This window comes from Vidua macroura, chromosome 1 (genome assembly GCF_024509145.1).
Source record: "Vidua macroura isolate BioBank_ID:100142 chromosome 1, ASM2450914v1, whole genome shotgun sequence".
NCBI classification, from domain to species: Eukaryota; Metazoa; Chordata; class Aves; order Passeriformes; family Viduidae; genus Vidua; species Vidua macroura.
Window position 1 is genome coordinate 80164661 of NC_071571.1, and position 26894 is coordinate 80191554.

General features: G+C 40.6%; 1 protein-coding gene across 1 annotated transcript in view; it reads left to right on the forward strand.

Moving 5' to 3' along the window:
* Positions 1 to 26894, forward strand: part of ANKH (ANKH inorganic pyrophosphate transport regulator) — a 97883-nt gene that overhangs the window by 40129 nt on the left and 30860 nt on the right. The window contains exons 2-4 of the mRNA XM_053979677.1: positions 15682 to 15898; positions 24297 to 24415; positions 25506 to 25589. Of these exons, the coding sequence (XP_053835652.1) occupies positions 15682 to 15898; positions 24297 to 24415; positions 25506 to 25589 (420 nt within the window). The remainder of the gene's footprint in view (positions 1 to 15681; positions 15899 to 24296; positions 24416 to 25505; positions 25590 to 26894) is intronic.

Consider the following 26894-nt stretch of genomic DNA (forward strand, 5'->3'; position numbering starts at 1 on the left):
CCCCATCTTAAAAGGGCCTGTGACTCTTAAAAAATTCTAACCAGAAAAATACAATGGCCCTTTTCAGAGGCTTTTCTCTTTATTTAGTACTTTATAGGCCTTGTTTCTTTCCCAGAGATGTTGGCAGCTGTTCTGATGCTGGCTGCAAGAGTGCTTTCCCAGTGCAGGCAGTAGGGATGGGCCCGGCTGAGTAACTGCCCTATTGCTTCCCTTTCCCAAGAAATTAATGCTGACTGCTGCAGTAGGTCAGCAGGCTGGAGTGTACCCTCCTGCACCCTCAGCTGCACTGCCAGTTTCGATGAAAGGCTGTCCCTCCCTGTTTAGGAGGGGCCGTGTGTCGCTGACGTGCCTTGTGCAGGGCCAGGACCTGGTGTAGGCTGGGTGTTTGCACTGCGGGTCTCGTGACACAAGCACGAGGAGAGTGCCACTTCATCCTGCCACAGCTGGCTGGGGTTTAGCAGAAAATGCTGGGTTTTACTGCTGTTGACAGGATGTCCATTAGTGCTGTAAATCTTTGTCCAGAGTCTGAGAGCCAAGGGGGAACACAGTTGTGCTGGCCCAAACTGGGGCTCAAGAGTTGATCCCCAAGTTGGGGGTGAAATAAATGCCATGAGCGAAAGAGTTTCAAACAATTTTTCTTTGTCCTATGTTGTTTGGGTTTCAAGATAAGCATGCAACAGAGCTTCAGAGTAGAATTGCCTTTTAATTTTACAATGCCTATAATTCAAGGCTCTTTGGTTATAAATCCCACCATTTTCAAGGAAAAAAGGCTTAATCCACTAGATACCACTGTGACAAGCATCTGCTTCCTCAAAGGCATCTTTATTAAAATGAATCAAGATCGTCTCCTGGGGGCAAGACATCACGAAAGCTCTGTAATAGAAAGAAATACCTTATTTTTCTTAAAGTCTTCTGAACAACAGCCACTGATGTATTACAGACTGCAAAAAAAAGAAAAAATCATAGAATTTGATTATGTAGTTGAGTGGGCCAGTCTTCTGTTTGAAGTGAAATAAGTCATATAGCTAACAAAATTAATTAAATTTTTCACCCAGATTTGAACTGTATTGTTGAAGAGATTGTTGAGTTACAGAATTATTGCATCTCAGTTCCTACTATAAAATAAGGTTTTTGGCACTCTTGCCTGGAGTTGAGAAATCAGTCACACTGTTGCTTAAATTTGCAGTAATGGCAACAGTTCTGCTCCAATGTAACCTCAACAAATTACTTTCTCCAATAGCAAACACTTATAAAAAGAAGTTGAAATATAAAGTTAGGACTTCTAAAAAGAGAACACAGTAGTAGTAAGGGAGTTGCCTCACAGTGAAATATACACAAAGAGATACAATAATTGCCTCTACTTCTAAGTTTATGAAAATACAGTCCTTATATTTAAGGCAATTTGGTCTTACCCCTTGGCAGAGTGGGAGGTAATTTGCCAGGCTTTTAAAGCCAACAGCTATCTGTGATGAGACCCAACATGTGAGGATAACTGGTTCTGGCTCGATGGCAGACAGGGACTGTGTACAGACCTGTCCCATGCCTGAGAGACAGCTCCCAGGGGCACATCTGAGGATGGAGAAGGCAAGAGGAGGAAAGTGTTAAAGTCTAAAGCATCTGACAGTGGGCAGCAGTGAGAAGCTGTTTTCTGTGATGCCATTTACTGCTCTTTATAAAGTGCATGATGACCTAAAGAAGGCTGAAGTTGCTGTTAGATCAACCCACCAGGGATAAACCCATTCGGGTTTGTAAGTTACCCACCAGCAACAGGCAGAGAGATACATGTTCCTTGGGATTGGGCCCCAGAGCTCACTGGGGTTAGGAGTCCTGCCCTACATTGTCATCATGGTAGAGTTACAAATTTCAGAGAATTCACTGCCTGCAGTAAATCTGGGGTGATCTGAAAGGCTCTTTTTTGGATCGTCTGACCCCCAAGTTAGACTACTCAAGAGAGATGTCATGACATCTGCATTCACTTTGCTCTTGTCATAGTCATGGTTTTGACTCTTTGGATCAAAGAGTTCTAAATAGAGAGTTTGGAAAATATGTATGCTATGCAGCATCACCAAAGTATATAAATACCTGGCATAGAAAACTATGCTTTTACAGTTGTAGTAGGCTGATTTTGAAGATCCACCTCTTTAGGATCACAATTGCCAGATTACAATCCTTTGGAGGATCATCCCACAATACTTCTACAGCTCTTAAACTGCAGTTCCTAAGCTAGATCATTTCTTGAATTCCAGCAGACTACAACCTGGTTTAAGCTCCAGTTATAAGTTTTCCTCTGGGACCTATGACTAGTATGGGCAAGTTTCTTCTAGGCTGCTGAACAAACATAATAGATTATCAGCAAGAACATGACCAAAGGGAGTAGCAATCAAAACCATCATGTGGCATTATCTCAAAGAAATTTTCATTTTCCTTGCAAGCATACCTTCCAGTTTTTGTTGTAAGATGCAACCAGCATTGGCTGCTTCAAAATATTTGAGATGCTTGCTCCCAGTACGACTCTGCAAGGTCTGTTTGAGGACCTCATTTCCCCGATGTCAGAAAAAAATTATTTGTCAAGATCAGCATGGGCTGATTTGTTCCCAACCTGCACCTGAAGATATGGTAGTCTTAGTGCCTTCCTAGCATTTAGGTCCCAGAAGTGCTCCACCAGTGGCTGTGCATATCCTAATTTCAATTTTTCTACCATACAAGTAGAAAAAGCAGAGTTCTGTTGGGATTTCTGTTTGCTGTTGGCTTAATTCATATTCTGCAGTGTTTGCATTCTGGTATTACACACTGCCCTACAAGAGCTTCAGCATTATATTTACCCCTAGGGTGTATGCCACTGCCATGCAAGTTGGTGGCCTTAGCATCATCACATTTCAGAGGCTGTTTTGGGAGCACTTAATGCTTTTGCCCAACTGCACTGCAGGCCTTGACTAAGCAAGCCCACCAGCCATATTTTGCCCTTTGGTATTCAAGATTCAGCAAAGGATAATTATAACCTGTTTTTCATGTAGATAGAGAAATGTAGTGAAGTATTCACTCAGGTTACAAGCTGTGCTACGTTATCAAAGCCAGCCAGCTCAATTTTTCAACCCCCATAATGGCAATAGTGTGACAGCTCTCTCTCCCTGCCTAAGAATCTTGGCAGGATGCCCATCTGAAGCCAGTTTTGTATTTTGCATTGGAGCAATTCAGAGATAAATTATAGCTGTTCTGAATTAATGTTTTACACCCTCTGTACTTCCCTGCTCATCAGCAAGAGAACAAAAAGCCTCACGTATGGAGAAGATACAGAAGAGATTGCATCTCATTTGACTTTGTGGAAATAGATGGGTAAATGACTCAGAAAGTAGAACAAGGCTGGTCTGGGGGCCAGGGAGACTGTAATGGGAGGCTGTTCTCCTGATGAAACCTCAGCACAGTATAGAGTAGTGCTGTGAAAGAGTGGTAGATAGTCTATCTTCACTGCATTTCTTACCACTTTCGAAATCCCTGAGTAAAGGCACCCATTATTTAAAACCAGTGACTCAGATAAAGAATCTATATAGGCAAAATTACCTGTTGCACTATGGTGTACCAAGATCACATTCACTTAAGCTTTGAGAATTCCTCAGTGTTTTTCCTGAACTTAAAAATACTTAATAATGTTTTATACTCATGCCTGTATAAAACAAATGAAACTGAGTTAGTAAGTTTTACATGTGCAATTCAAGTTGAGGAGTTAAAGGGAGAAGGGTGGTGCAAAAATGTTCATTGCAATTGAAAGAATCATTTTTAGCAAGGAGGGATCACTGCATCAGGAATGCAAGAATGAGAAAGGATGTCAGCAAAGACAGTTTTAAGCTTGGAGTTAAGTTTGGTGGCTAAGAGAGCATTGAGTTTGTCAGGGGTGTCATGGTGCCAAATATTCTGCTGCTGAAGAAGTCTGTAGAAATGCTGTTAGCAAAACCCAGTTTAAGAATTATTGTGGCAACATTAGCAGTTCCTCAGTGGAGGAAGCCATCCATAGTATGTCTGGTCACCTCTTTAGCTGGAAGATGGTTTTGTTTGTTTGCTTGTTTGTTTGTGTGGGGGTTTTTAATTTTTTTTTTTTAATTTGTGTTTTGTGAACCCAGGGGGAGACACCTTTGAAATTATATTAAGCATCAAACTATAACACACATTTGGGATGTTATCAAGAACACTCACAAATTGACTTGTGACTGTACTTCTGATTAAGACTCACCCTTGCTGGACACATAGAAATCAAAGTCACAAGACTTGCTACAACTCCATGGATGCTTCCAAGGCTCTCTTTCTCTGTGGAGAAGACTGCCTAGGTACTGCTTAAGGAATTCTGAGTAGAAGCACTAGCCAGGGATTTGCTGAAGGTATTAGGCAATTAATTATTGCCAGGCATTTAAAGATTACTCCAGTGGACCCCTGTCTCTGCAGTCTGTGTGTCCCAGTATATTCAGAAAGAATATTTTTTTGGCTCCCTCTATAAACTTACGTGGTACCAAGAGGTATAGAGGAAAAGTTTGAAGCATTGATACATACTCCCCTTTTTCATTGAATCCAGTAAGGACAGAGTATATCTAGCTCGATTGCATTTCAGATGAACTTGTATTTCACCTTATTTCCATCGTCAGAAAAAGCCATTTTATTCTCAGAGCAGCAATTTGGCTCCTAGGTACCATGAGATAACATAAGCAGCAGTAATCAGGTTCTCCCATGGCATCCCACTCTTCTGGGTCAGAAGGGTATTTCAGCCTTGCTTGTGTAGAAATATCACTGTGCTTCCCCTTGTGAAAGACAGGGTGTTTCAAAAAGAGTGCATGATTTCTAGAGAAACTTGTTTGCTACTTGTGCTCCATATAGCCACGGTCTGGAAAAACCCATGTGCAATAATTTCATTGTAGGTTGACTTGTTGACTTTGTGTCATTGGATACTGAGAGAACCAGCCGAGCTATTTTTAAAAGGAAATGTTAGCCAGTCCTGTCAACAACACCTGCAGGAACCAGACAAGGAGTCCAAGGTTCTCAAAACTTAGGCTGAGGATAGAGAAGGCTAGATTTTCTGAGGGAAAATTTTACTTTGGGGAAAGACTACGTCTTCTCCTTTCTGTCTTCCTCTACCCCACATCTTTACCATCTGCTTCCATTTATTTTCAACAGATACATTAGGTTAAATTCTAGAGGCGAAATTATTGATTTAGTGGGACTTTCACTTTCTGCAGATACTGAAGTATTGGAAAGTTCTGTAAGAACTGGAAATACTTTAAATTGTGTTTGCACTGGCTTTAGAGAAATGAAACCACAGCCACTATCCACAATTTGTTTTCAAGTCCACTGAGTAACTTTAATCTCATCCTAATAAAGCTGCTACAAAGAATAAGAATGGAACAGAAAAATAAAACAGATACAAATGAAAGCTTTTCCTTCTGTTGTTGTGGACTTTATTTATGATGGGTGTTTCCAGCAGAGGAAACACCAAGTTTGTGTTTAGGCTGGTGATCTGGGTGCCCTCTATTTGTCACTTCTAAGCAATTAAGACATGAGCTATTCTGGCAGCTCTACCCTTGCAGTCACAGGCACTCACACCTAACAAACTCAGCTTTGTGTAGCCGAAACTGTGCTTTGCCCAGCCGACAGCGTGCTGGAGGGAGCAGCTGCTTAATGACAGCCCTTAACCAGCCATGCTCCCTGCTCCCGACACAGCAGCTGAGGAAAATATCAGACCTCAAATATGTTCTGCTTGGCTGAGGATGGGCAAAGCCCTGGAACATAAGTAGCAAGTCCCTGCTGGGCCACATGGGCAGATAAATGCATCAAGAGTAAACTAATGGACAGCAGATAATTGCATGGTGCACTGAGTACATGTAAAGGTGGGGCTGTACTACGTGTTTGGGGACAGCTGGTCAAGCCCCAACTTCCAAAGTCAGGCACAGAAGGCTTGTTTGATGGTTATGCTTATTTTTTGTAATCACTGTAGCTTTGACACGTATTTTATGTTAAGGGGGTTTTGACATACTGCAGTACTTAGGCTTCTTCCTAAGCCCAGTCATTGGACAAGTCAAGAATTGTGTGCATTTACTCAGCAGGCTCCTTACCTCTCCTGTCTGCAGTGAGAGAGAGAACATTTACTCATGCTGAATGAACAAAACCTGCAGACTTGCTTTGGTTTGCTTTAGCCTTTCATCATGTGCAACAAATGTTAATTAAATAGCAGAAACTCGGTTGCTTTACATATTTTGCCTAGCTCCACAGATAGCAGAGGAGTTGCAGTTTGTGAGGTACACTTACTTTGGTCTGCTGCTGGCTACTGATGAATTTGAACCACATTAGGGGAGGGAAGGAGCAAAGAGCAGATAACAAAAGATAGCTCCCCCTAATTCTCACACTTTCGGCTTCTGAGTAACAAATTTGTTTTTCTTCTTTACACGAAACCCCAAAATATGTGTTTGCATGACCATACTCCAGTGAAGCAGCCCACCTCTCCCAGCTGACTACCAGTTCTGGCAAAATCAGTCATTTGAAACAACAGCAGCAGTAGGCTAATCTCTAAAGCAGCCATTATCCATTAAAAGGATAGTACATGTGGTGATAATAAAAGGTTTTGCTGTAGTATTGATGGCCTGGAATTTGATTGTTGCCTTTCACATAGTTTGCTGGGTGTAATTAATACATCCCTTAAAATCCATGCAGACAGGGAATTGAGAGGATATGTCAATTATTTGTCTTCCATGTAGGAGGACATGGGCTCTGAATCATTAATAAAGAATGGAAAGTGTATAGAAATAAGAAAAATTAAACAATAAAAGTAAATTTTACTGATGTTGTCTCTAGGGTCCTTTCTGAAAGAGGCAAAATAGGAGAATCAATCACCTCACAATTCCTGAGAGAAAGAATTCATAGTAGGGTACTGCAGCTTCAGTCTGTGGAAAGATAAATAATTTGCCCTTTGCTTTGAGCAAACATAGGTAGTGTTCTTGTCTCCTGGTTCCTTAAGGACTTGAACCTGTGTGGTCTCAGCTGTGTGTTGATGCTTGACCTTCATTGCTCTAAGCTTGGTGCCAGGACCACACAGCAGGGCTGAAATATAGGCAAGATTTCTGTGCAGTTAAAGTAGTTTAACAAGTTTTACTGAACCTGTGCAACTCATATTTTGCAGGTGCTTGGCCAAGTTTTGGTCTGGTTTAAAGGCATTTTTGATAGCTTCTGCCAAATTTCAGAAATTTTCACCAAATGCTTTGTGCATCAAGATTTTTTTTATAATTTGAAAGATTTAAGGAAAATGTTTTTAAAAAATCTGCAAAGCCAGGGACAAACCTCACTAATTTTCCATAATCCTTCAGCTCGCAAAAGTACTTTTGCAGATATGTTGAAGTGTTTGCTTGGATTTTTTTTTTCCTATTTGAGTATTTTTTAAGGGGAAAAAATGGATTTACACTACATACAGGGTCTTGTATTTGACTACATACAGGATCTTGTATTTGTGTGTGTCAGGTAACCTTACGTGAAAAAAATATGACTTAAGAAAACTGCTTATGTGAAAACGTGAAAGCAGAGGCCTGGCTTCATATGCAGGTCATGAATGTAGAAATACAAAAGAAATAAACACAACACCTAAGTTACTGAAAAATACTGAACAGGAGGGGTGAAAATTAGAAGACAAGTGGAGCTAAATATATTCTTGCTAAAACATAGGTGATTTAATGTGTAGGACAAGATCTTTGGTGAAAGTGAGGAGAAGTGGTACTGAACGACGAAACAAAAGATCTTTCAGTGAAAGAAAGGAACACGTGGGGAGTGGAGTTAGGCTGATGCTAGCAAACTTTAATGTGCAAGGGAGGCAGATGTGGACCTTCAGATGCCAGTTTTGCTGACATTTTAAAGTTCAGGATGAGAGTGGCCTCTCAGGTGGGTGTCTAGAGAAGGTGTGGGGTCTCCACAACATCTCCCAGATGTTCAGCCTGGGGCAGTGCTCTAAGCTGGCCCCTAGGGCCCCTTCCAACCTGAAGCCATCTGTACACTTTGGAGCCTAGTGAGATGTAGTCATGGAGAAAGTGGCACTCTCCATTTCAGGATGAGAGAGCCATGAGCAGTACTGTAGTACTTCAGCAGAGACCGAGTTAGTGCTAATAAAAAGGCAATATGCCAGAGTTGTGAGAGACTGACAGGTGTGGGACCTGTGTGGATTAGATTTGCCATGTGCATACGAACAAGTCTTATAGCAATCCTTGCAGAGATTTAATTTATAAACATGAGAAAAAATTATTTTATGAAATGTGCAACTGATAGTAAATCAGCTTACTTTTTACTTTGGGGATATAATGTGTGGAAGAGAACAGAGCCTATTTCTGTGGGGAATTAAAAACAAAAGAAGGATCACTGCTGTAGATACTGTATTGCTTGTGATTAGGGCAAATATTCTTTGTGTGTAGATACAATATGCATTTGTATCCTCCCCAGGGTTTTATAGCATTTAAAAGTAATCAAAATGGAATTTGGTGAAGAAATGATACCTATTCCACTGGGCATTCTGAAGAGACAGGGAGCCAACCTTCTCCTAGTTTTCTATGTCTCAATTTGTGTCTCTATTTTATTTGTCTGTACTTCTAGACTTGGAAACAACTTTTGAGAAGCGAATGAGTCTTTGGCATGAAGAAGATCTGAAGACAAATAACTTCAGCCGAGACTTTGCCATGCTTATGCAACATAATCCCAAATGCTTCTCACCTTTGCGCATTAGCTCCAGGGAGACCTGAATGAAAAGCTTGCACACTGCTTTGGGAACAAAGCATTCCCTTGAATGTTTCCCCTTGAATACATTCTGGATAATTGATTAGCATCAGTCAGAGGATACCAGGAAAGTCACAATGCAGAGGAATATCTCTGATGTTGCTTTTGTTCTGTTCCCCTAGAAGCACTGCTTGCCTAAAAAAGGCCAGGAAAAGTTAAAGCTTATGTTTTCACCTGAGGAGTCATGTTTCCCTGCAGACATCAGTGGAAATGGCAGTGGTTTAGGTCTCCTTCATGCTGGTGTCAGGCATCCCTGTTCTACACAAGGGTGTGTGTCCTGAAGGGCTTCCCACAGTCATGGCTCACAGTTCTCTTGGCTTCAGGATCAGTGCTCTCCACATCCCACAGGGAGGCAACCCATCTGCAGCGGCTGATTCACCTCTCCAAGATTGCTCCCTGTCATAAGTATTCTGGAACTTTGTCAAATGTAATTTGAAATGAGCCACTTTTTGGCTTCACTGAGTCTGGTTTCTTTCCTGTGGTCCTGCACCACTATCATCTGTGGTTTCTTTATTATTCTCTGCCTCATTGTGCTGTAACCTGCTTTTCATGAACCTACACACTGGCAGTAGCTGCCCTAGGGCAGTGTGCCATAGCTGCTCCTCCAGCTCCCAGAGATGTCCTCCTCTGCCTTAATTTTTGCATTGGGAAGGATTTTCCATTTTCACTGATGTGACTGTTGCCACTGCTGCTCTAGTTATTCCTGTATCTCCTGGCTGTACCTGTTTAAAGCTACAGTTCCCTGATGCATCCCAGGTCAAGTGAGAGCTGCAAGTGCTCTAGAACTATGTTATTTTGGATTTAGGGTATTTATTTAAACTTCTCCCAGGACACAGAGCATGGACATTGGGCAGCAAATGGCTAATGTCAGCAAGTAAAATAGATCCTGATCATGGTCACAGGCATTTTTGTTAGAGTAAGAACCTTGCAAAGATATTCATTCTTGCTTTTCTTTGTTGCTCAGGAAGGTGAATGGGGAAAGAGTTGCAACCAATGGCATGCTAGTTTCCATTGCAACTGATGGCATTCTAGTTTTCATGGCTTGAATTTTTGTTTCACACAGTATATGAGCTTTCTTGTTCTAGGCCATATTCTAATTGCCGAAGCAGGCAGAGTAAATCAGATTGATGGGTTTTTGTACACTAACTTTTTTAAAAGATAAAATGTGACACTTGCCCTGCATTGCGAATTAAAAAGCAGCAATCAACAGAATTTCAGCTCTCATTTTCAGGTCAGTCCTAATGCTCTTCCAAGGTCATCCTCTCCAGAGACAGGCCACATACCACAGGGATGTTGAGGCATTCCTGTCTCAGGACAGGCATTTTGTCTTCCCTCAGGTGGTGTTCAGAGCTCTGGTCTCTTGCTGAGGAATGGGATTGTTTCTCTGGGTTGAACCAATGTCAGCACTTAGAGCACTGTGGACGGGGGTGACTGGCTGTTCTCCCACAGCCAGCTTTAGTAGGGAGAGCAACGGGAAAGTGAAGTATTTTAATAGTGGGCTAATAGGAATTGACCTCAGCTGGCATTTCAGACATCTGACACATGAGCTACAACAGATGCTACCCAAAATTACAGATACTGAATTAGGGTAAAAGCACTGCAGAACAAAACAAAACAAACATCAACTCCCCCCAGAAAGACCCAAAAGAATAAACACTCCTCGGTCATTTTCAAGATTTTCAAGATACAAGGTCTGACTCTACCCTTGCAGGGCTCTCTTCATACAGTATGTTTGGGCAATCTTCTTGAGCCCGAATAAATGTGTATGTCTTATTTTTCCCCAGTTTTCTCTTATTTCTATACCAGTGTCTGTGGAAGTCTTACTCAGACCTGTGTCGGAGGTAAAAAACTGCCTGTTTATCTCAAATTGTCTATGGGGGCTCCTGTGTTTATGAGAAGCCCATCCAGAAGCAGAGATGCAGCTGCAATAGTGCTCAGGTAACACCTACACAGTGATCCAATTATGCCATGCTTTCAGAGCATCAGGTCTGTCAGGTGTCCATCCTTCTGGCAGCACAGCTCCTGCAGTGGTGACAGAGGGAAAGCAGAACAGCCAGAGCCAGCTGGTCCATTTGATGTAGAAGATTTCAATGTGACAGGATTTAGTAAATGAAAACTCAGCCATGAGTCATCAGGAGAGAGATTATTTGACACAGGAGATAGACTGTCCCCTATACCAGCTTGCTCTTTAACTGGATACTTTGGTTCTCCTCCGTTTTCTTAGGGAACACCATGTAGGAAGAAAGATTTGTGCAGGGAAGGGTAACATATTACAAATGTTCACTGAACCAAACATATATTTGGCCAAGATACTGCCAAATTGAGCAGGTTTTTGATGTCACCTGTAAGTAGATAACTAGCCTGAACAGACTTGAAAACATCTCAGGCAGAATCCCAATTTCAAACAAGCCGTAGGAACATGCCAGCTTCCAGTATGTCACAGTCTGCTTTTCTGGGATAAGCAAAATTGAGCATTGACAAAAATTAAATTTCTTGGATTTTACGTCCTCCTGTTTAAAACACATGCACTCGGGTCAAGTATTGACTGCACAATCAGTATTTAACTTCAAAAGAAGTAGAAAATGTTGCATAGTTAGATACAGACTAGTGAAATGTAGGTAGTGTGTAGGTAATAATCGGTTTTAAAAGCAGAAGAAAACTTATGCTATAGATGTTGCTTTCCTGGTGGATTTAAAAAAAAAAATATACTTTTAAACCAATACAAAGTAAAATATCCAGTAGTCTCTGGGAAGAGAGGATCATGTGAGTAATGGTCAAATTCTATTGAGCCAGCTTAAGAGACAGCCTTTGGATTTTTGGCAATAGAAGTGTGTAGCCCGAGATTGGAATCAACCGTTTTCTGCCAGCATTAGTGAATAGTGCTAAGAGTTCATGCAAAATAGGACAAGTTTGACCTTTGACATTTTTCTCACAACTGTTGCTTTTCAACTCACTGCCTTGGCATGGAAATGTTTTTTGGATTCATCCATTATGCATGTCCTAGAAATTTGATAAAGGTCTTATAGGTTCCTTCTAAGAGGCTAAAGCCAGCTGGAGTACCCAATTGCAAAGACGTGGTTAATGGCTTCCAGTGTTGTTAAGTGTATTTGATATTCCTCTGACTTGAATCTTTTGGATGGGAATTTTAAAATGCTGGTCCTCTCTGATTTTAGTGAACATTAAAGACAGTACACAATTATTCATTAAAAAAAGGTTTAGCGGTCCTCTACCAAAGATTTCATCTTTCTAGTGGTAACAAATGTGTTACAGAAGACAATGCACAGAAGTAACTGTGTATCTTGGTGCCTGCCTGTTTGAGAAGTATTTTAGGACTATGACTTACTTCACCTAACCTGTCCATGTGTCTCCCAGACTGTGCTCTGCTTAGAAGTGTTCTGTGGGGTTTTTTTCTGTTATTTCTAGAAGAAGGGTCAGCAATATCGATGGCTTTGTTTTAATCATATTTGATGAATTGCACTTTACTATGGCATTTTCATCTGCTACTGTATTAGATTAATGGTTCATTAAGAACTCAGGTGAAGGTGATGTCATCAACATCTGTCTGCCAACATCTGGATTGCCTAGTTATCCCATCAAATAGGGTATGAATAAGCCAGTTCAAAGTAGGATGACACCTGAAATGTGTATGATCAAGCTAACATGCTGTGTTAAATATTGTCATTAGTATTATTGCTACCTAGTTCTGTGTGACTTCACTGACAAGCTACACAAATCTTTGTAGAGGTATGCTTTCTTGTGATACAGATACTACTGATGAGATTTCCTTATTGATTTCTGTTCACACAAAAAAGGTTCAAAATAGAGTCATATTAAAAAATGGAGGCCTTGCCCTGGTTTATATTGCCTTCCTTTATGACAGATTTAATTGAAAGTCTAATAGGAAATTAGACTGGAAGATTACCTTCTGCATGGCTGGTGTGCCATGAAAGATCAAGTGTCTTTGTCTTTCATACTGCACACCAAAGCAGCTTTATCAGTTATCTGGGATTTCTTGTGAATTTTAGAATATCAAAGATGACATCAACAGCTTCAGCAGCAAAAATATTTGGAAATACGTAGGGTAGAAAAGCTATGCAAGTTTTCATAGGGAGTTTGAAAACTGAGGATGAAGAGTTTTATGTTGACATCTTAAAGTGAAAAAGGAAGAGGTTACAGAAGCTAAACCGTCCCTAAACACAGCCCTGTTGACTGTTCATTTCCTAAGGATCTTTCCAAAGAAGCATTTAGAAGGATTGCTTTTTCAGGGCTAGCCTCTAGAGTATTTCATCATGTCAGCCACACATTCCACAGGAGTAAAATTAACAGCAACATATCTCTTACAGAAGTCCCTTTTGGATTTTGCCAGTTTACCTTACCTGGCACACAGGGTGTCTCCAGGGAAGATTACTCAGAAGCTATCTACTTGGCTGTCATTTGTTCATTCAAAAGAGATCAGTAAAACCAGAGAGTGAGAGAAAGAGGAGTGCTCAAGTCTTTCTGTCTGTCCTAGTTAGATGGAAAAACTTAGTTACCCTGGGGCCAGATTCATATGGAGCTGTTTTCACTGGCATGAGGTCTGTGCTAGGCAAAGATTTTTCTCTGCAGAGGGATCATAGTGCCATGCCTTTTGACAAAAAGTTATTTCTTAAAGCCATGTTTATCCCATGACCTTGTCAGAAGTGTGCTAGGCAAAGATTTCTTTCTGCAGAGGGATCATAGTGCCATGCCTTTTGACAAAAAGTTATTTCTTAAAGCCATGTTTATCCCATGACCTTGTCAGAAAAAATCTCCACAGACTCTGGTATTCTGTAGTTGTACAAAGCAGGAAGGAAGCACTTGTGCTTGTGAAACTGCTGACAATAATTCAGCTGTTTACATGTGATGAGAAGTTTTTAAACTAGCCTGCCTGACATTGGTTAGCTGTTTCTCTTTAAATTGAAGCTGCCAGAAATATTTCTTTCTTGACAGAAGAAAAAAGAAGGGAAGAGCCGTGATCAAGGAATCTTTTATTTGGCTTAATTTAAGACTGTTACTGGCAACAGCAATTAGGAGATTAGGCATCTTTTTAGCAAGTTTAAATTAGAAGGTTGTAACTCTGTATACACCTTGAAACTGATTACTTCACGTGATTACTTCAACTGATTACATCACAAGTATCATCACAAAAGACAACTACACTTGACTATTCATTTCAGAGGCCACAGTCTTTCACAAATTGTTTGAATACACTTTTGTGCACACACTAGTGCTTTTGGCATCAGCAGATTTAATATAATTTGAACTGATATCAATGCAATAGAGGGAATTATCTATATCCCAGGAAAAGTTACACATAGCAGCTGCAGTTATTCCATATCTAACACATGGTGTTTTCAGGAAGGAACAAACTGGAGCAAAACAGATGAAAACATTTGGATCTTCAGGCATTCAGGTCAGAGCACATTAAAAGAGAGATTTGGCAGTCATCAAAGGTGGAGAAGTTGGTGTTTTCTACAGCTTTTTGCTCTGTTGACAATGCAGTTTTAGTTGCAAAAATTAAGAATTTCTTATAAAAAGAGTGGAAAAGAACAGTAGGAAAAGGCTCATTTCTACTTCAGGGATGCAAGTTCTTTTCAAGTCAGTAGGAGCTGCTTGCTTGTATGATCTTTGGAAGGGCAAATAAAGTCAAATAACTGCAATAAAAAGCTTATGCTTACATTTGAAATGGAAGGACTTCATCACAATTACCTGATGATACTCTAGCTGGTTTGTTCAGTCAGATAAAGGGGTATTTGAGCTGTGTAAGTGTCAGTGAGGTTTGGGTGGTGGCTTGGCGAGATGTTCCTGGTTGGCCTCGCTGCCGCGGCCCTGTCAACACACATCAGCTGTAACCCATAGGAACTAAACACTTGTTAAAACAAATCATATTTCATCCTTCATGCTTTTTGAATCTTAATATTGTTTTAACAGTTTGCTGGGTGTACCAGATGATTGATGCTGTCACACTGCAGATAAAAGTTATCATTCTGTCATTTTTATTCAATACTTTAGAAGCATTTTGGTTTAAGCTGGAACCTGAAGGAATGTTACACATCTTTTTACAGCTCACCTTAGTTATAAAAATAATCCACCTAATTCTCAGTGATTAATTGGCAGATATTTCCTAAACACAGACCTAGAATAAATTAGTAAGTTAGTTGTTCCTGAATATGTCTTGAAAGATATGTGCTGTAGTTCTTTTTAAATTTCCTACAAGGGGATATAAATTAATATGGTATCAAATATAAACACACAAATTTGTATATACACAAATATGTATATGTCAACCACATGAAAGGAGATCAGTTATGTTTAATGACGTGCATATGTGGCCTCATTAAACAATGAAAGTCATAGACTAATATCAGGTATTTGCAACAAGTACATGGTTGCAAAAAGCTTGTGAAACACTTGTTACACTGAAAAATTTTTATAGCCCCTCAACTTTGAGTGTATGTCAGGGCTTTTGCCTGTAAAGATGAGTTGCAAGGATTATGCTCTGATGAAATCATGGCTGAAACCTCAGAGCAATATTTCAGTGGTTTTTGTATTATCCATGACTATTAGCAGGTCATAAAATTACTCTGAAAAGGAAAGAGACTGACTTCTGGTATGGCAGAAGTTCCATTATATACTTCAAAAGTGAATACTTATCTTATCTTCGAGTCTACTTGAGTTGAATATAGTCTATATTGAATTATTTTCCCTGTGCCACAAGTCACAAGTTACTGCTGCTGAATCCAGAGAAATAAAGTCCAGCTTGGGGTGAAAACAATGACAGCTAAACTTGCTTGTTCCTTCAGAGACCAGATGCAGGAGATTGTGTTTGGTACCCCTCCCACATGCGCTACATCATTTGCTCTTTCTGTGTTTCAACAGGCATTGAACAGGGGCATTGCTGCTGTCAAGGAAGATGCTGTGGAAATGTTGGCCAGCTATGGGCTGGCATACTCCCTGATGAAGTTCTTCACGGGTCCGATGAGTGACTTCAAAAATGTAGGTCTGGTGTTTGTGAACAGCAAGAGAGACAGGACCAAAGCAGTTTTGTGCATGGTTGTGGCTGGCGCTGTAGCTGCTGTATTTCATACTTTAATAGGTAAGGTCACTTCACGTCTAGTTAATATGACTTTTCATTTGTTTCCCTCACCCATTCTTCAAACTGCTTAAGCTGTAGGCTTAAGATTTCATTTGTAAGTACAACAGGAGATGCAGAAGAGATGAGCTCTCTCGGGCTGGTATCTTGCCCATCCATGCAATTTTTATTGCTTTTTAAACAGGCTATTAAGGAGCAGATTCCAAGCACAGTCTCTCCTGCTTTTTGTTTCCAGTTTTGTCTGGAAACAAAACACACTACTGATCTCTTTCAGTCAGGTGTGTGAGCAAAACTGTGACGAGGTTGACAGGTTGCCTGAAGCTGGTAGCTCAGTGTTACTGTTAGGTAGTAATGATCAGCTGGCAGTATCTGCTGGGTTGGTTTGGCAGGACTTCAAGGTGTGCGTGGTAGGGCTGTTTGTCAATTCTTGGTTGCATTGTTGGCATACTCCTTCTGTACCTATTCCTTTGCTACTTCTCTCACAGTACAAAACTCTCAGCAGGCAGGAGCCAGCATCCTCATTGAACTATCAGGTAGTACTCTCTAGTGCTGCCAGGCATCATCCAGTTCTGTTGAATAATTAATCTGTGAGGAAGAGGTTAGTAAGAGCAATTTATACCAAACTGAGACCAACTCCCTGAGTGTACTCTGAAACAAAGAAAATACACAAGCAGACACAAAGTGAACATTTAAAAAGGCAGCCACTGTATTTGCCAGTTTTTGAGAGCCTACAAAAATGGGATATCACTCAAGCATCAGCCACAGCAATAAAAGCCATTTAACTTGGAAGACTTTTAACTTCATCCTCTCCAAGAACTCTGCGAGATTCTCTGCACCTTCTGGCTCATTCTACGATGCTGAAACCTGTGGACATAGTAACAAGGAACGAGAGATTCTGGAGGAAGAAGCAGAGAGTGCACTGCATTGAGCAGGTAAAATTCTAAAAAGCTGAGAGTTGTAAGGGGTGGGAAGGAGGAGGTAATTGTGACAGCCTATGGAGGCATGTGTTGGTTGACATTGGATTGTTGGCATTGGATTGGATCAGCACCAGTAGGGTGTCATTCCATCACAGAAAAATGGGAAATGCAAGTGTAATGACAATATCCTGGATTGCTGTGAAATCTCAGAGTGGCCTTGAAGGGAGGCAGCATTCATTATCAGGCTGTTAGTATCTCAAGAGCAACATGTGCTGCAGTTCATCATATGGAATGGAATGGAATGGAATGGAATAGAATAGAATAGAATAGAATAGAATAGAATAGAATAGAATAGAATAGAATAGAATAGGACTATTCCAGTTCCTGCCTGAGTAGGTACAAGATCCATCTGGTAAATACAAATGCCCCCAGCTCTTACCCTCATACTGGCTGCCAGCTATATTCACCAGCTCTATGTGCCTCCCAAGCATTACAGTTTGTTTTGACCATCATATCCCTTATTCCACCATTGGTATGCGAGCCCTGTGCTATTTAGCTTTGCTCCATTATACAGTCATAAAAAATGCTTACACTTATGGCTCACTAGCCAGGGCAACTGTATGCCAGGGATTAGATACTGCTAATTTTATAAGCTGAATCCATGGATTCAAGTTGATATAATTCACGGATTTCGATTGGTCACTTCTTAAACATGTTTACATCTGAAACTGTTTTATTGAGTCAGTGTTATAAATTTTGGCCCATTTGTACATTTGGCTCATATTTCTTTGCTTAGAATGTTTCTTCAACCCCCAGAGCTGCTCACTTGCTTTTCTGCCAGTGCTGGTCAAAGTTTTTGTCTTTGCCAGCTGGATAAAAAGTTATTTTCTAGTCATACAGTATTTTATTTTAAGCTAGAATAGATTTTAAGAAAGTTTTAAGTGCAACTATCAGATTTCCAGGTGAAAGACATAACTGGATTTTCCATGTGGGACATCTTATTGAAAGGAGGTGTTTGGAACAACGATTGGAAAACTTGTCAGCTAAGTTTCTTGCCTTTGCCTGGAAGTAGAGCTCTGCTGAGTTTGGAACCTCTGAAATGCACTCTGCAGACACTGGGAAAAAAAAGGAGGCTGTGCTTACCATGCTTTAAAGTCCTGAATTAAAGGGCTGAACACAATCTTTCAGCTTTTTATGGTGACAGACTGCAAAATATTTTTTGGTATTTTAACTTGTCTATGCCTGAAAATATGCAAAGGCCACAGCAGAGACTGGCAGAGCGCCTGAGGGAATGGATTTAGTCAGATTCTAGCACCAATTGCCTGGGTGATGTTGCCAAATTTTATGTTCCAAGTTTCCTTTGAACCTGTTTCAAGTCCTGATTATTTTGCTCTGACCCACAGATACACAGCCTGCCTAGCAGGAAGAAGAGAAGGAGTCCAGTGACAGGCGGCCTCCTAGGACCTGCAAGCGCTCCCCAGCAGCTGCAAGCCTATCCCAGGCTATCTACAAGAGACACAAATACAGGTCACTGGTGCTTGCTGGATGAAAAAGAGAAACAAATAACACTTAGGGGACTGAATTTTTTTTCACATGCCATAAATATAGGGGTAAGGAAGATGGCATGTCTATCTGCCATGGACTGTCAAAGCCCAGGAAGAAACAGAAAACAAAAAGCCCAATGAAATAAGGAGTACCAAAAGGAAGACAACAAGTGGTGGTAGAAACACAGTGACCACAATGAATCACCAATTTCCAGCTGTGATAGAGACTATTTGCAGTCTTCACACACAGCTCCTCACAAACAGTGGCCTCTACTCTTGGAAAATATCAAACCAGACTGTTTCACCCACCTGACTCATGCTTCATTGCTTCCGCACCAGCTTCCCACTGCTGCTTCCCCACTGGGGCTCACAAAATTGTCTGTGCCAGTGACTGGCTGAGCTGAACCACTTGAACTCACAGTTGCAAGCTCTGGGTCCCTCAGTCATCACCCAGCCACATCCTTAAGAAGGTCTGCAAAGTCCTTACCAGCAGCTCCTGTCACTCCCCTGTACAGGTAGCAGTACCAACTGAGAACCAAGTTGGCCGAAGGGATTCAAAGCCATGTTCTCATCCTACTTCCAGCGCTGCTGTAAACCTTGTCAGTACAGTATTCCTGGATTGGCTGTTTCAGGTGTGATCTGGAATATTCTGCCTTCCTTCCCCTGGGCTACTTTGAGGGCAGCTACTGCCACCAGTTAGTCTCCTAGTGGGAAGGTCACTATGGAGCCAGGGTCTAAAGTGTCCTGTTATTTCAGAGATTGGCTTTTTGCTAGCTGTAAGAGAAGGGATTCAACATGCTAAGCCTGTCTCTGCATATTTTTGACATCTTACTAAATTGCCAGCTTGACAGAGGAGAAAAGTCATTTATATAACATTATGCTAACATAATGCATTTCTTAGTGTTGCTGTTAAGCCCTCTGTACTAAGTGAATTTTTTAACATCAGTGTCATGAAGAATATGCACATTTTCTTTGGCAGTAAAGCAGCATTGTTCGACTTTTTACTAGTTTACTGAGAAATAGTATACTGAGAAAGTTTATTTCCTTTTGAATAATTCTCAGTAGTTCCAGAAATGACAGGGCAGCAGTTACTTCGAGGAAATATCCTCTTTGTTTTTTACTATTTCTGATTAAAAATGACATGATGGATCATTGTCATCAGCAGGAGAAAAAGGTTGGAACTTTAGTAACCAGTAAACTTAAGTGTAGGTTAACTTTTGCAATAATCTATAGCAGACTGGATGGCCAAAACATGTGAGTGATCTGGTTTGTGCCCATTTATTGCTGTCAGGCTGCTGAGCACAGGCCATAGATGGCACAGGGGAAAACTTCAGCAGTTCCTAGCAATCCCGCTGATACTTTGGAGCTTCCCGCATGCATGATCACTGCATGTACATTAAAAATCTCCAAAGGAATTGAAACATAGGTGTAATCCCACCAGTTCCAGTGTAACACTACTGGAATTTTCCAGAGACTAGGAATTACAGAGTGGGTTGTGGCAAGCTGAGGTATTTTTTTTAGTCAGTCTTGTTCTGACAAGATCACTGTAGTGCAGTATACTAAACATTTTGCCCTGGAAAAAAGGGACAGAATCAGAATCTAATCTGGGCTTGCTGCTTTCCCCATCCCCCTCCTCTCTAAATAAAAATAAAATGTAATTAATTAAAACTTTGTCCTGCTTCAACATGGTCATTGCTAAAGCAGTAACATACTTCCCTGCCTGCCCCAACCCTTCTCCCACAACAGAGGCAGTTTCTTTTCAACAAGGTACTCAGGACAAAGGAAGAAAGCCTATGACCAAAGCACTTTTGGATAGTAGTGATTATGTCTCAGTTAAAACAGGATAATTTTGAGACTTACAAAATGTTGGCTTATATGAAGATATTTCAGATACTAAAAATCATTCATAGATTTGGGAAAATCAACTAATGCAATTTTGGAGCTAGACATGAACACAGAAAAATATGATTGCAGTAATCAGTCTTCACTGAGATGCTCTTAAGCTGTTTTGGTTTTCTTGAATTCATGTATTACTATAATAAGCAAAGAAGAAAAATCTCAACACCTTAAAATTCATCTGAGCTTTCACACGGGGAAGACAGAGGCTTTCTCTTCTGTTTTAAATTCAAGCTAACCAAAGACATAAAAAGATCTATATACCCTGCGGCATCTCCAAATGAAGATTTGCTATTGTATTTTTACATTGGTATTTTCCTATCTGCTCAAATCACGTAGTTGAACAAATTAGCTCAGTGCATTAAGCATGGTGCTAATAACACCAAAGTTGTGGGTTTGGTCTCTGTACATGCCATTCACTTAAGAGTTGGACTTTTTGGTCCTTGTGTGTCTGTTTCAACTCAGAATATTCTGTGATAGAGAAACTGATGAGCATCAGTTTTGTCCATGTGAACCATCTTTCTGACAAGCAGCAGAATAGATTTGTTACTTCTCAAGTCTCCAAGTTCATTTTTAAAACTGGCAGCAAAGTATCTAAATGAAATGTGTTTAGAAAGAACACACTTTAACCCAAAATCATGTTTTGGATTTTTTTCTTCCAGTAAAGCTATTTTTGACACATGTAGCTCCATGTCTGGAAGTAAATGGTGCCACTTCCTCTTAGTGTTTTTTCTTTGTGATTTAAGTATGACATGCTCAGTAGCAGTCAGCTCCAAAATAACTACAGTACAGGTATTTGTCTGAGATTGCTGGCATTATTAAGAGTGTGTTGTTTTAAGGATGTCTGAAGTTTGCATGGTAGTAATTGGCTTGCTAGAGAAATTGGTGTAGGTACCAGGAGATCCAATTAGGTGTTCAGTGTCATTCCTTGACCTTCTGGGTCTTAAAACTCAACTGGGAAAAAAAACAAAAGCAAGAATTTCTGCTTAGCTTCTGTAGCAAATCTGATCCTTAGACATAGCAAAACAAATGAGGTATTAGAGAAGAGCAAACAGGCAGCTTGTCTTGGACTTGGACTTCTCTGTTTTAGTTGAAATTATGCAAGAAGTGGGAAGCGCCATCTGCTTTAGATTCATGTAATACTCTCTGGCTATGTTGTCTGTGTTATTAATTTTGTACCATTCTTCATAATAAGTTTGTAAGGTTGGCCAAGGTTAAGTTCTAATTGCATCAGCAATTGCTTGATTCACAGCTCAGTGACACATGCCTGTATGTTTGTCAGTGAATCTCAGCTTGCTAAATCCTTCTTTGTGAGGACATAAACATTCATGGACATCAGCAAAAGTGATTGTGTGCTTTCACTGACATATGAAATAGTTGACTATTTTCAAAATAATGTTATACGTTTAACCATTATAAATTTACAACCAAAATCACATGAAAAAGTGCAGTTAAACTTTTTTTGATAGGGAGAGAAAAAAAAAATTTAAGCTTACAGAGCTCAGTGCTGATATCCCTAGAAATCTTAAAAATGTGGTGCTATGAGTTGTAGTGATGTAAGTGCCTTGAGAGTGCGCTGCCAATAACTATTACTCTTTTCTTAAAAGTGAGAGTAGTTCAGCCTCTGACCCTCTGATTCTGTGAAATTTTCTGTAGTAGTAAACTTTAGGTTAAAAAAAAACCAACACAATGGCCTTTAGAGACAAGAAAGTTACATATTACTCACATTCTAAACACTTTAAAAGTCTCATTTAAAACAGATGAAGGACAGGGAGAGCAGGGAAAGGTGACTTCTGCAGCGTGCTGTGCTTCTAGCACTGCACTGCTGGAGGTGGCCCCTCCACAGAAGCAGGTTCCTCAGCACATGGGCTACAATTCTCAGTCCTTATGTGGAGGATAAGGTGGTGTGTTTCCTGCATTGGTTTTTAAGTTTTTGTGAAGAAGTGTAAAGCACACTCAATGGAACCTAAGAGAAAGTTCAATCAATCTGACCTTCCCACATGGCTTGCCTCACAAACCTTCCAGATTTCTTCTCTTCATTGAAATAAGTTGATTCAGGAGCATTCATGTATTGCCCTGCCATAAAAGCAGCTTTCCACAAGGACTTACCACACAAAAAAAACCCTTAGTAGCAGAGAGTTTTCAAAACACCAAGTGAAGATTGGTGCATGGCTATTTATGCAAAAATATAAAGAGGCTGTGCTTGATATTTGATTGAACTGGAAGAGGCACCTGAACATTTAAGGGACTAAACTGCCCTCTTAGAACTGAAGAAAAGTTGGAGTCCTGGTTTAAAATTCTTCCCCAACCTTCTCCAAAAGGAAACAAGGCTGGGAGTGCCTCAGGAAGATAGCAAAGCAACTTGGGATTTACTGAGTGAATTTGGAGACTGTGAGTCTAACAGTCATAGTTCAGGTGAAAGACATACAGATAGGGACCAGCATAGGGAATGGGGGAGTTTTTAACATTTTTAGCATCTTTTGGGTAGTCCTGATTATCTGGAATGAGGCTTGTGCTTGTTCACAGTGCTGTCATACCACCTTCTTTTATTTTACTATCTTGTTTACGCTGTCTTATTTGGGCTCAAATAGTCTTTTCAGTTCTGTTAATCATTAACTGCTGTATCTCTAAGCCATCACAAAATAATGACAACTTAAACTCTTCTTTAATTGCTTCCAAATATTGTTTACAAGTTATGAAAGGCAGTTTTAGGCTAAGAGGATTGAATCTGATGACTAATGTTAGCATTTGTCAATCCAGTTATGAGACCTGCATTCATGAAAAGGATCTCTCCTGAAATACCCTATATGAAGAGTTGTACAAAGATAATAGGGTTGTTACAAATAGAAAATTAGATAGATGTTCACATTTGAAATAGTTAACTTAGAAAATACACAAGTAAGAGAGAACTGAAATAAGGTTCCCCAGACACAAATAATTCTGCCACTACTTGCCTTGAGGGAGATTGGCCTTACAGCCTAATAATTCTTTTAACAGCTATTGCAAGTGTACAGAGGAAATCAAGTAATGATGTGCAGGTGTAGAACATAATTTTTAAAAGTTAAAACTGATTTGGATTATTTACCTCTGCACATTATATTTGCCTCCATAGTCCAGACTCCAGTCACAGCCTTTGTTATTCCTGGTTATTGGGAGGATTCTGGGGTTTTTAAAACAGCTGGATAACATGGGTACAAACAGAATTGTTAAGCAGCTCTGCAGAGAGCTGTGTGGAGACTTCCCATGTCTGTGCAGCCTTCAACCCAACACTTTGTGAAGAGAGGCCTGGAAAGAGAGAGTTGTCCAACACTAAAAGTTGTCTTGGGTTGAAACAGGACAGTGAAGAACATGCTGGCAATCAGAAGTGGGAACACCCCGATTTCCAGAGGTACCCTATTCTGACTTGTGGCTCTAGAGGTGCTGGATCTAGATAAGGAAGGAACCTAAGGCAGGTCAAGGCTGCCCAGGAACTGCACAGCAAAGCACAGTGTCCTGACAGGTCCTGGCAGAGGTGGTCATTAGGCAGAGTAAGGGAGAGACATAATGAGTGTGATTTGTTGCATGCCATCACAAATCACAGTATCCTCTTAGAGCTTTGGGCAGGTTTACAGGTAATGTAATGAGAATGCAGTGATAATAGATGGTTTCAGCATTTATAAGGCACTATATCCCATGAAATACACAATGCCTGGTGAAAAAGCTTTTCTAACAAAGAGCCTTGATTTAATGAAGGAGCAGTAGATTTTGTGGAGTACCAGTGTGTTCATTTAGCAAACAGATGTGGCTCTTACTATACTCATCTCCCAATCCAGCCATTTGTTATCACGCCTCTGCCAAAGGTTACTTTAAAAAGAACCGTGAGACCACTTCTTAGTCATAAACAGCAGCTGGTGAGGCTGCAATATCTGAAGCCCTTGCAGCTGTTTGCTAAGTGGATGTGTGTCTGAGCTCCAAGGCATTACAGTCTTTCAGGTACTTCTGAATATCTCACCCAAGAGTCCATATGCAACCTTTGTTTTTCATTCTTATCTTGTTTCCCTACAGCATATAGTGATTTGGGGTATTACATTATTAATAAGCTGCACCATGTGGATGAATCAGTGGGAAGTAAAACTCGGAGGGCCTTCCTTTATCTTGCTGCCTTCCCTTTTATGGACGCCATGGTGAGTACCTGATTCAGAACTGAAATTAAATTTTAATGCTATGTTTTTGTGACCTTAGTTCACAAACTTTGTTACCTGATGGGAAACTGAAGTATGCAGAAATAAGATGTGTCCTTTGCAAGCAGTAATTCTGTATATACCTAGACTCATCTCCTGCTATATGGAGAAAGCATCTGAGTGGACTTTAAACACCCAGAGATTATGACAAATGTCAAAAACCTCAGCTGCCTTGTCAGAGTTACAGTATATGCATATTGGAAAGCACTGGTCATCGTGTGATGAGCTGCACTGGTTGTCTGTATGTGACCTCATTCTGATTTGTGGTGAAAGATTTGGATTTGCCATGCATTCCCAGAACTGCAGAGCTCACAAGGAGTAAAATCAATAATTTCTCAAAGCAAATTTGTCAAAAAGATATTTCTTACCATCAGTTTTTGCAAGCACGTCTAACTTCAGTGTATCTCAAATGCTTGGGAAGAGAGCCACACATGAGGAGAGCTGCTGCTTCCCAGATCACCAGGCTCATTGCTTGTGGCAACATGAAAATGTGGCAGCTCTCTTTAATGCCCCTAGCTGTGTGTAAAATTGGTAAAGGAGAACCTTCTCATGCCAATGCCTCCACTATTTTCTCATCACTTTGTCTGCTTGAAACAGTCACTGACAATAAAAAGAAGTTGGATCATTAAAAAGAAGTTAGTTTTCTTTTCCAGACAGGACTCAGTATAACTCAGTGGGTCAATGAATATTACACTTCAGAGGTGCATCCAGCAGGTGAATGATTATTTATTAGATTATTTTCTATGATAATTTATCTGTGCAGCATCTGATTTGTGAAGGGCTGCTTTCTTACTGGATGTGCTCAGAAATTTCTATACAGTCTCTAAATTTATCCCTATTCTCCCTGCCAGCGTGGCAATGAGGAACTCAATGTAGCAGTACTTTCTCTGCTTTAATGGCTTAATGTTTGCCCAAGCTCACACCAGGTACTGCTGCAGGTTGTTTGTGTACAACCAGAAAACAGCATTCTTGGACCTGAAATCATTCACAATATCATAATCACTTTCCAAACTTTTTTCTGTCTTTTTTTCAGGCATGGACCCATGCTGGGATTCTGCTGAAACACAAGTACAGTTTCCTGGTGGGATGTGCCTCCATCTCAGATGTCATAGCTCAGGTAAAGGCTCCTCATAGAATCACTGTTTCCATTGTGTTATGGACCAGATGCTTTCCTAAACAGGAACTCTCCAGTACAGAGAGTCTCTCTGTGCCTTCTCTCTCTTCCATAAGCAAGATACCAGAGGAAGTAGTCTTGTGTGCTGCCCTCTGACTGTTCATCATGTGAAGCCTATTTGCTGGCAGTTGTGGTTTAGGACAGTCTCACCTGACTGGATCAAGTCAGTTCCCAGAGCTGTTTGGCTTAGGGTCACGTCCTGAAGCACTTCCACAACCCTGTTTCATAATGGCTGATAAACAAGTTCTGTATGTACACGTGTACATTTGGGGAAAAGAAAGGTCAGGCAAAGAGACCATGGGCTGCTATCAGTCCTGAGGCTGAGAGAGTGCTTTGAAATAGATCTTTCTCTCTGTGTACATTCTCCCCAGCACTTTGCACAGTTCCAGTGAAATCCTGAGCTGGAGGTGAAGGCACGATTCTCCAGCTGACCTGTCAGTTTTGCACGTGATGTCTAATCCAAGGAAATGCAGTGTAAACCACCTTCTGAGTACTTGTTACTCTTCTAAAAGGTGAAGGCTCAGAAGTGCTCCAGAAAGGTCTATGGTGATAACCCCTGGGTGATTCAGAGAAGACAAAATGATTTTTGAACTTTCAAAAGGAATCTGTTAACTATCCTGTTGCTTTGTATTAGGCACACTGAAAAAACAACATTCATACACACTATGTTGTAGCATTTAAGAGCCAATATACAGCCCTCATTTGAAAGCATATAAAAATATTAGTAAGTGAAGAGTCCCAGCAATTGTAAACAGTTGCTGTACTGCCCCATTACCAGCTGTATGGTGTAATAACTGGATAAGGAAGAGGATAAAACAGTACGACATCGAAGGAAATTTGAAGTCAGTGGCACTCAGTTCAATTTTCCATTGCATTTTCCTTCCACTAAACATAAGGAAACCATAAACCAGGTTGAACAATTCAGTCAGTTGCTACTCTGTATTTGTCAGGTCTGCCCAACTACAGTACTGCACTAAATCCCCAGAGATAATACCAATTACTGCAAATGACCTTAACCCTCAGGGTCTGCTCTTGTTCTGATGTGACCTACAAAGTTTCCTGACCCTGGGTGCGTGTCAGGTCATCCACAGCTAAATATAGAAACAAATTCTTATTTTGGCCATGCCCTTTCCACAGGGGTTGGTGAGTGGAGTGCCAGGGTTGTGAAGAATAAGACACCTGTCATCTTCTCTCAACAGAACACTACACAGAGCAAGAGCAAATCCGGAACACAAAAAGTTGTGGCTG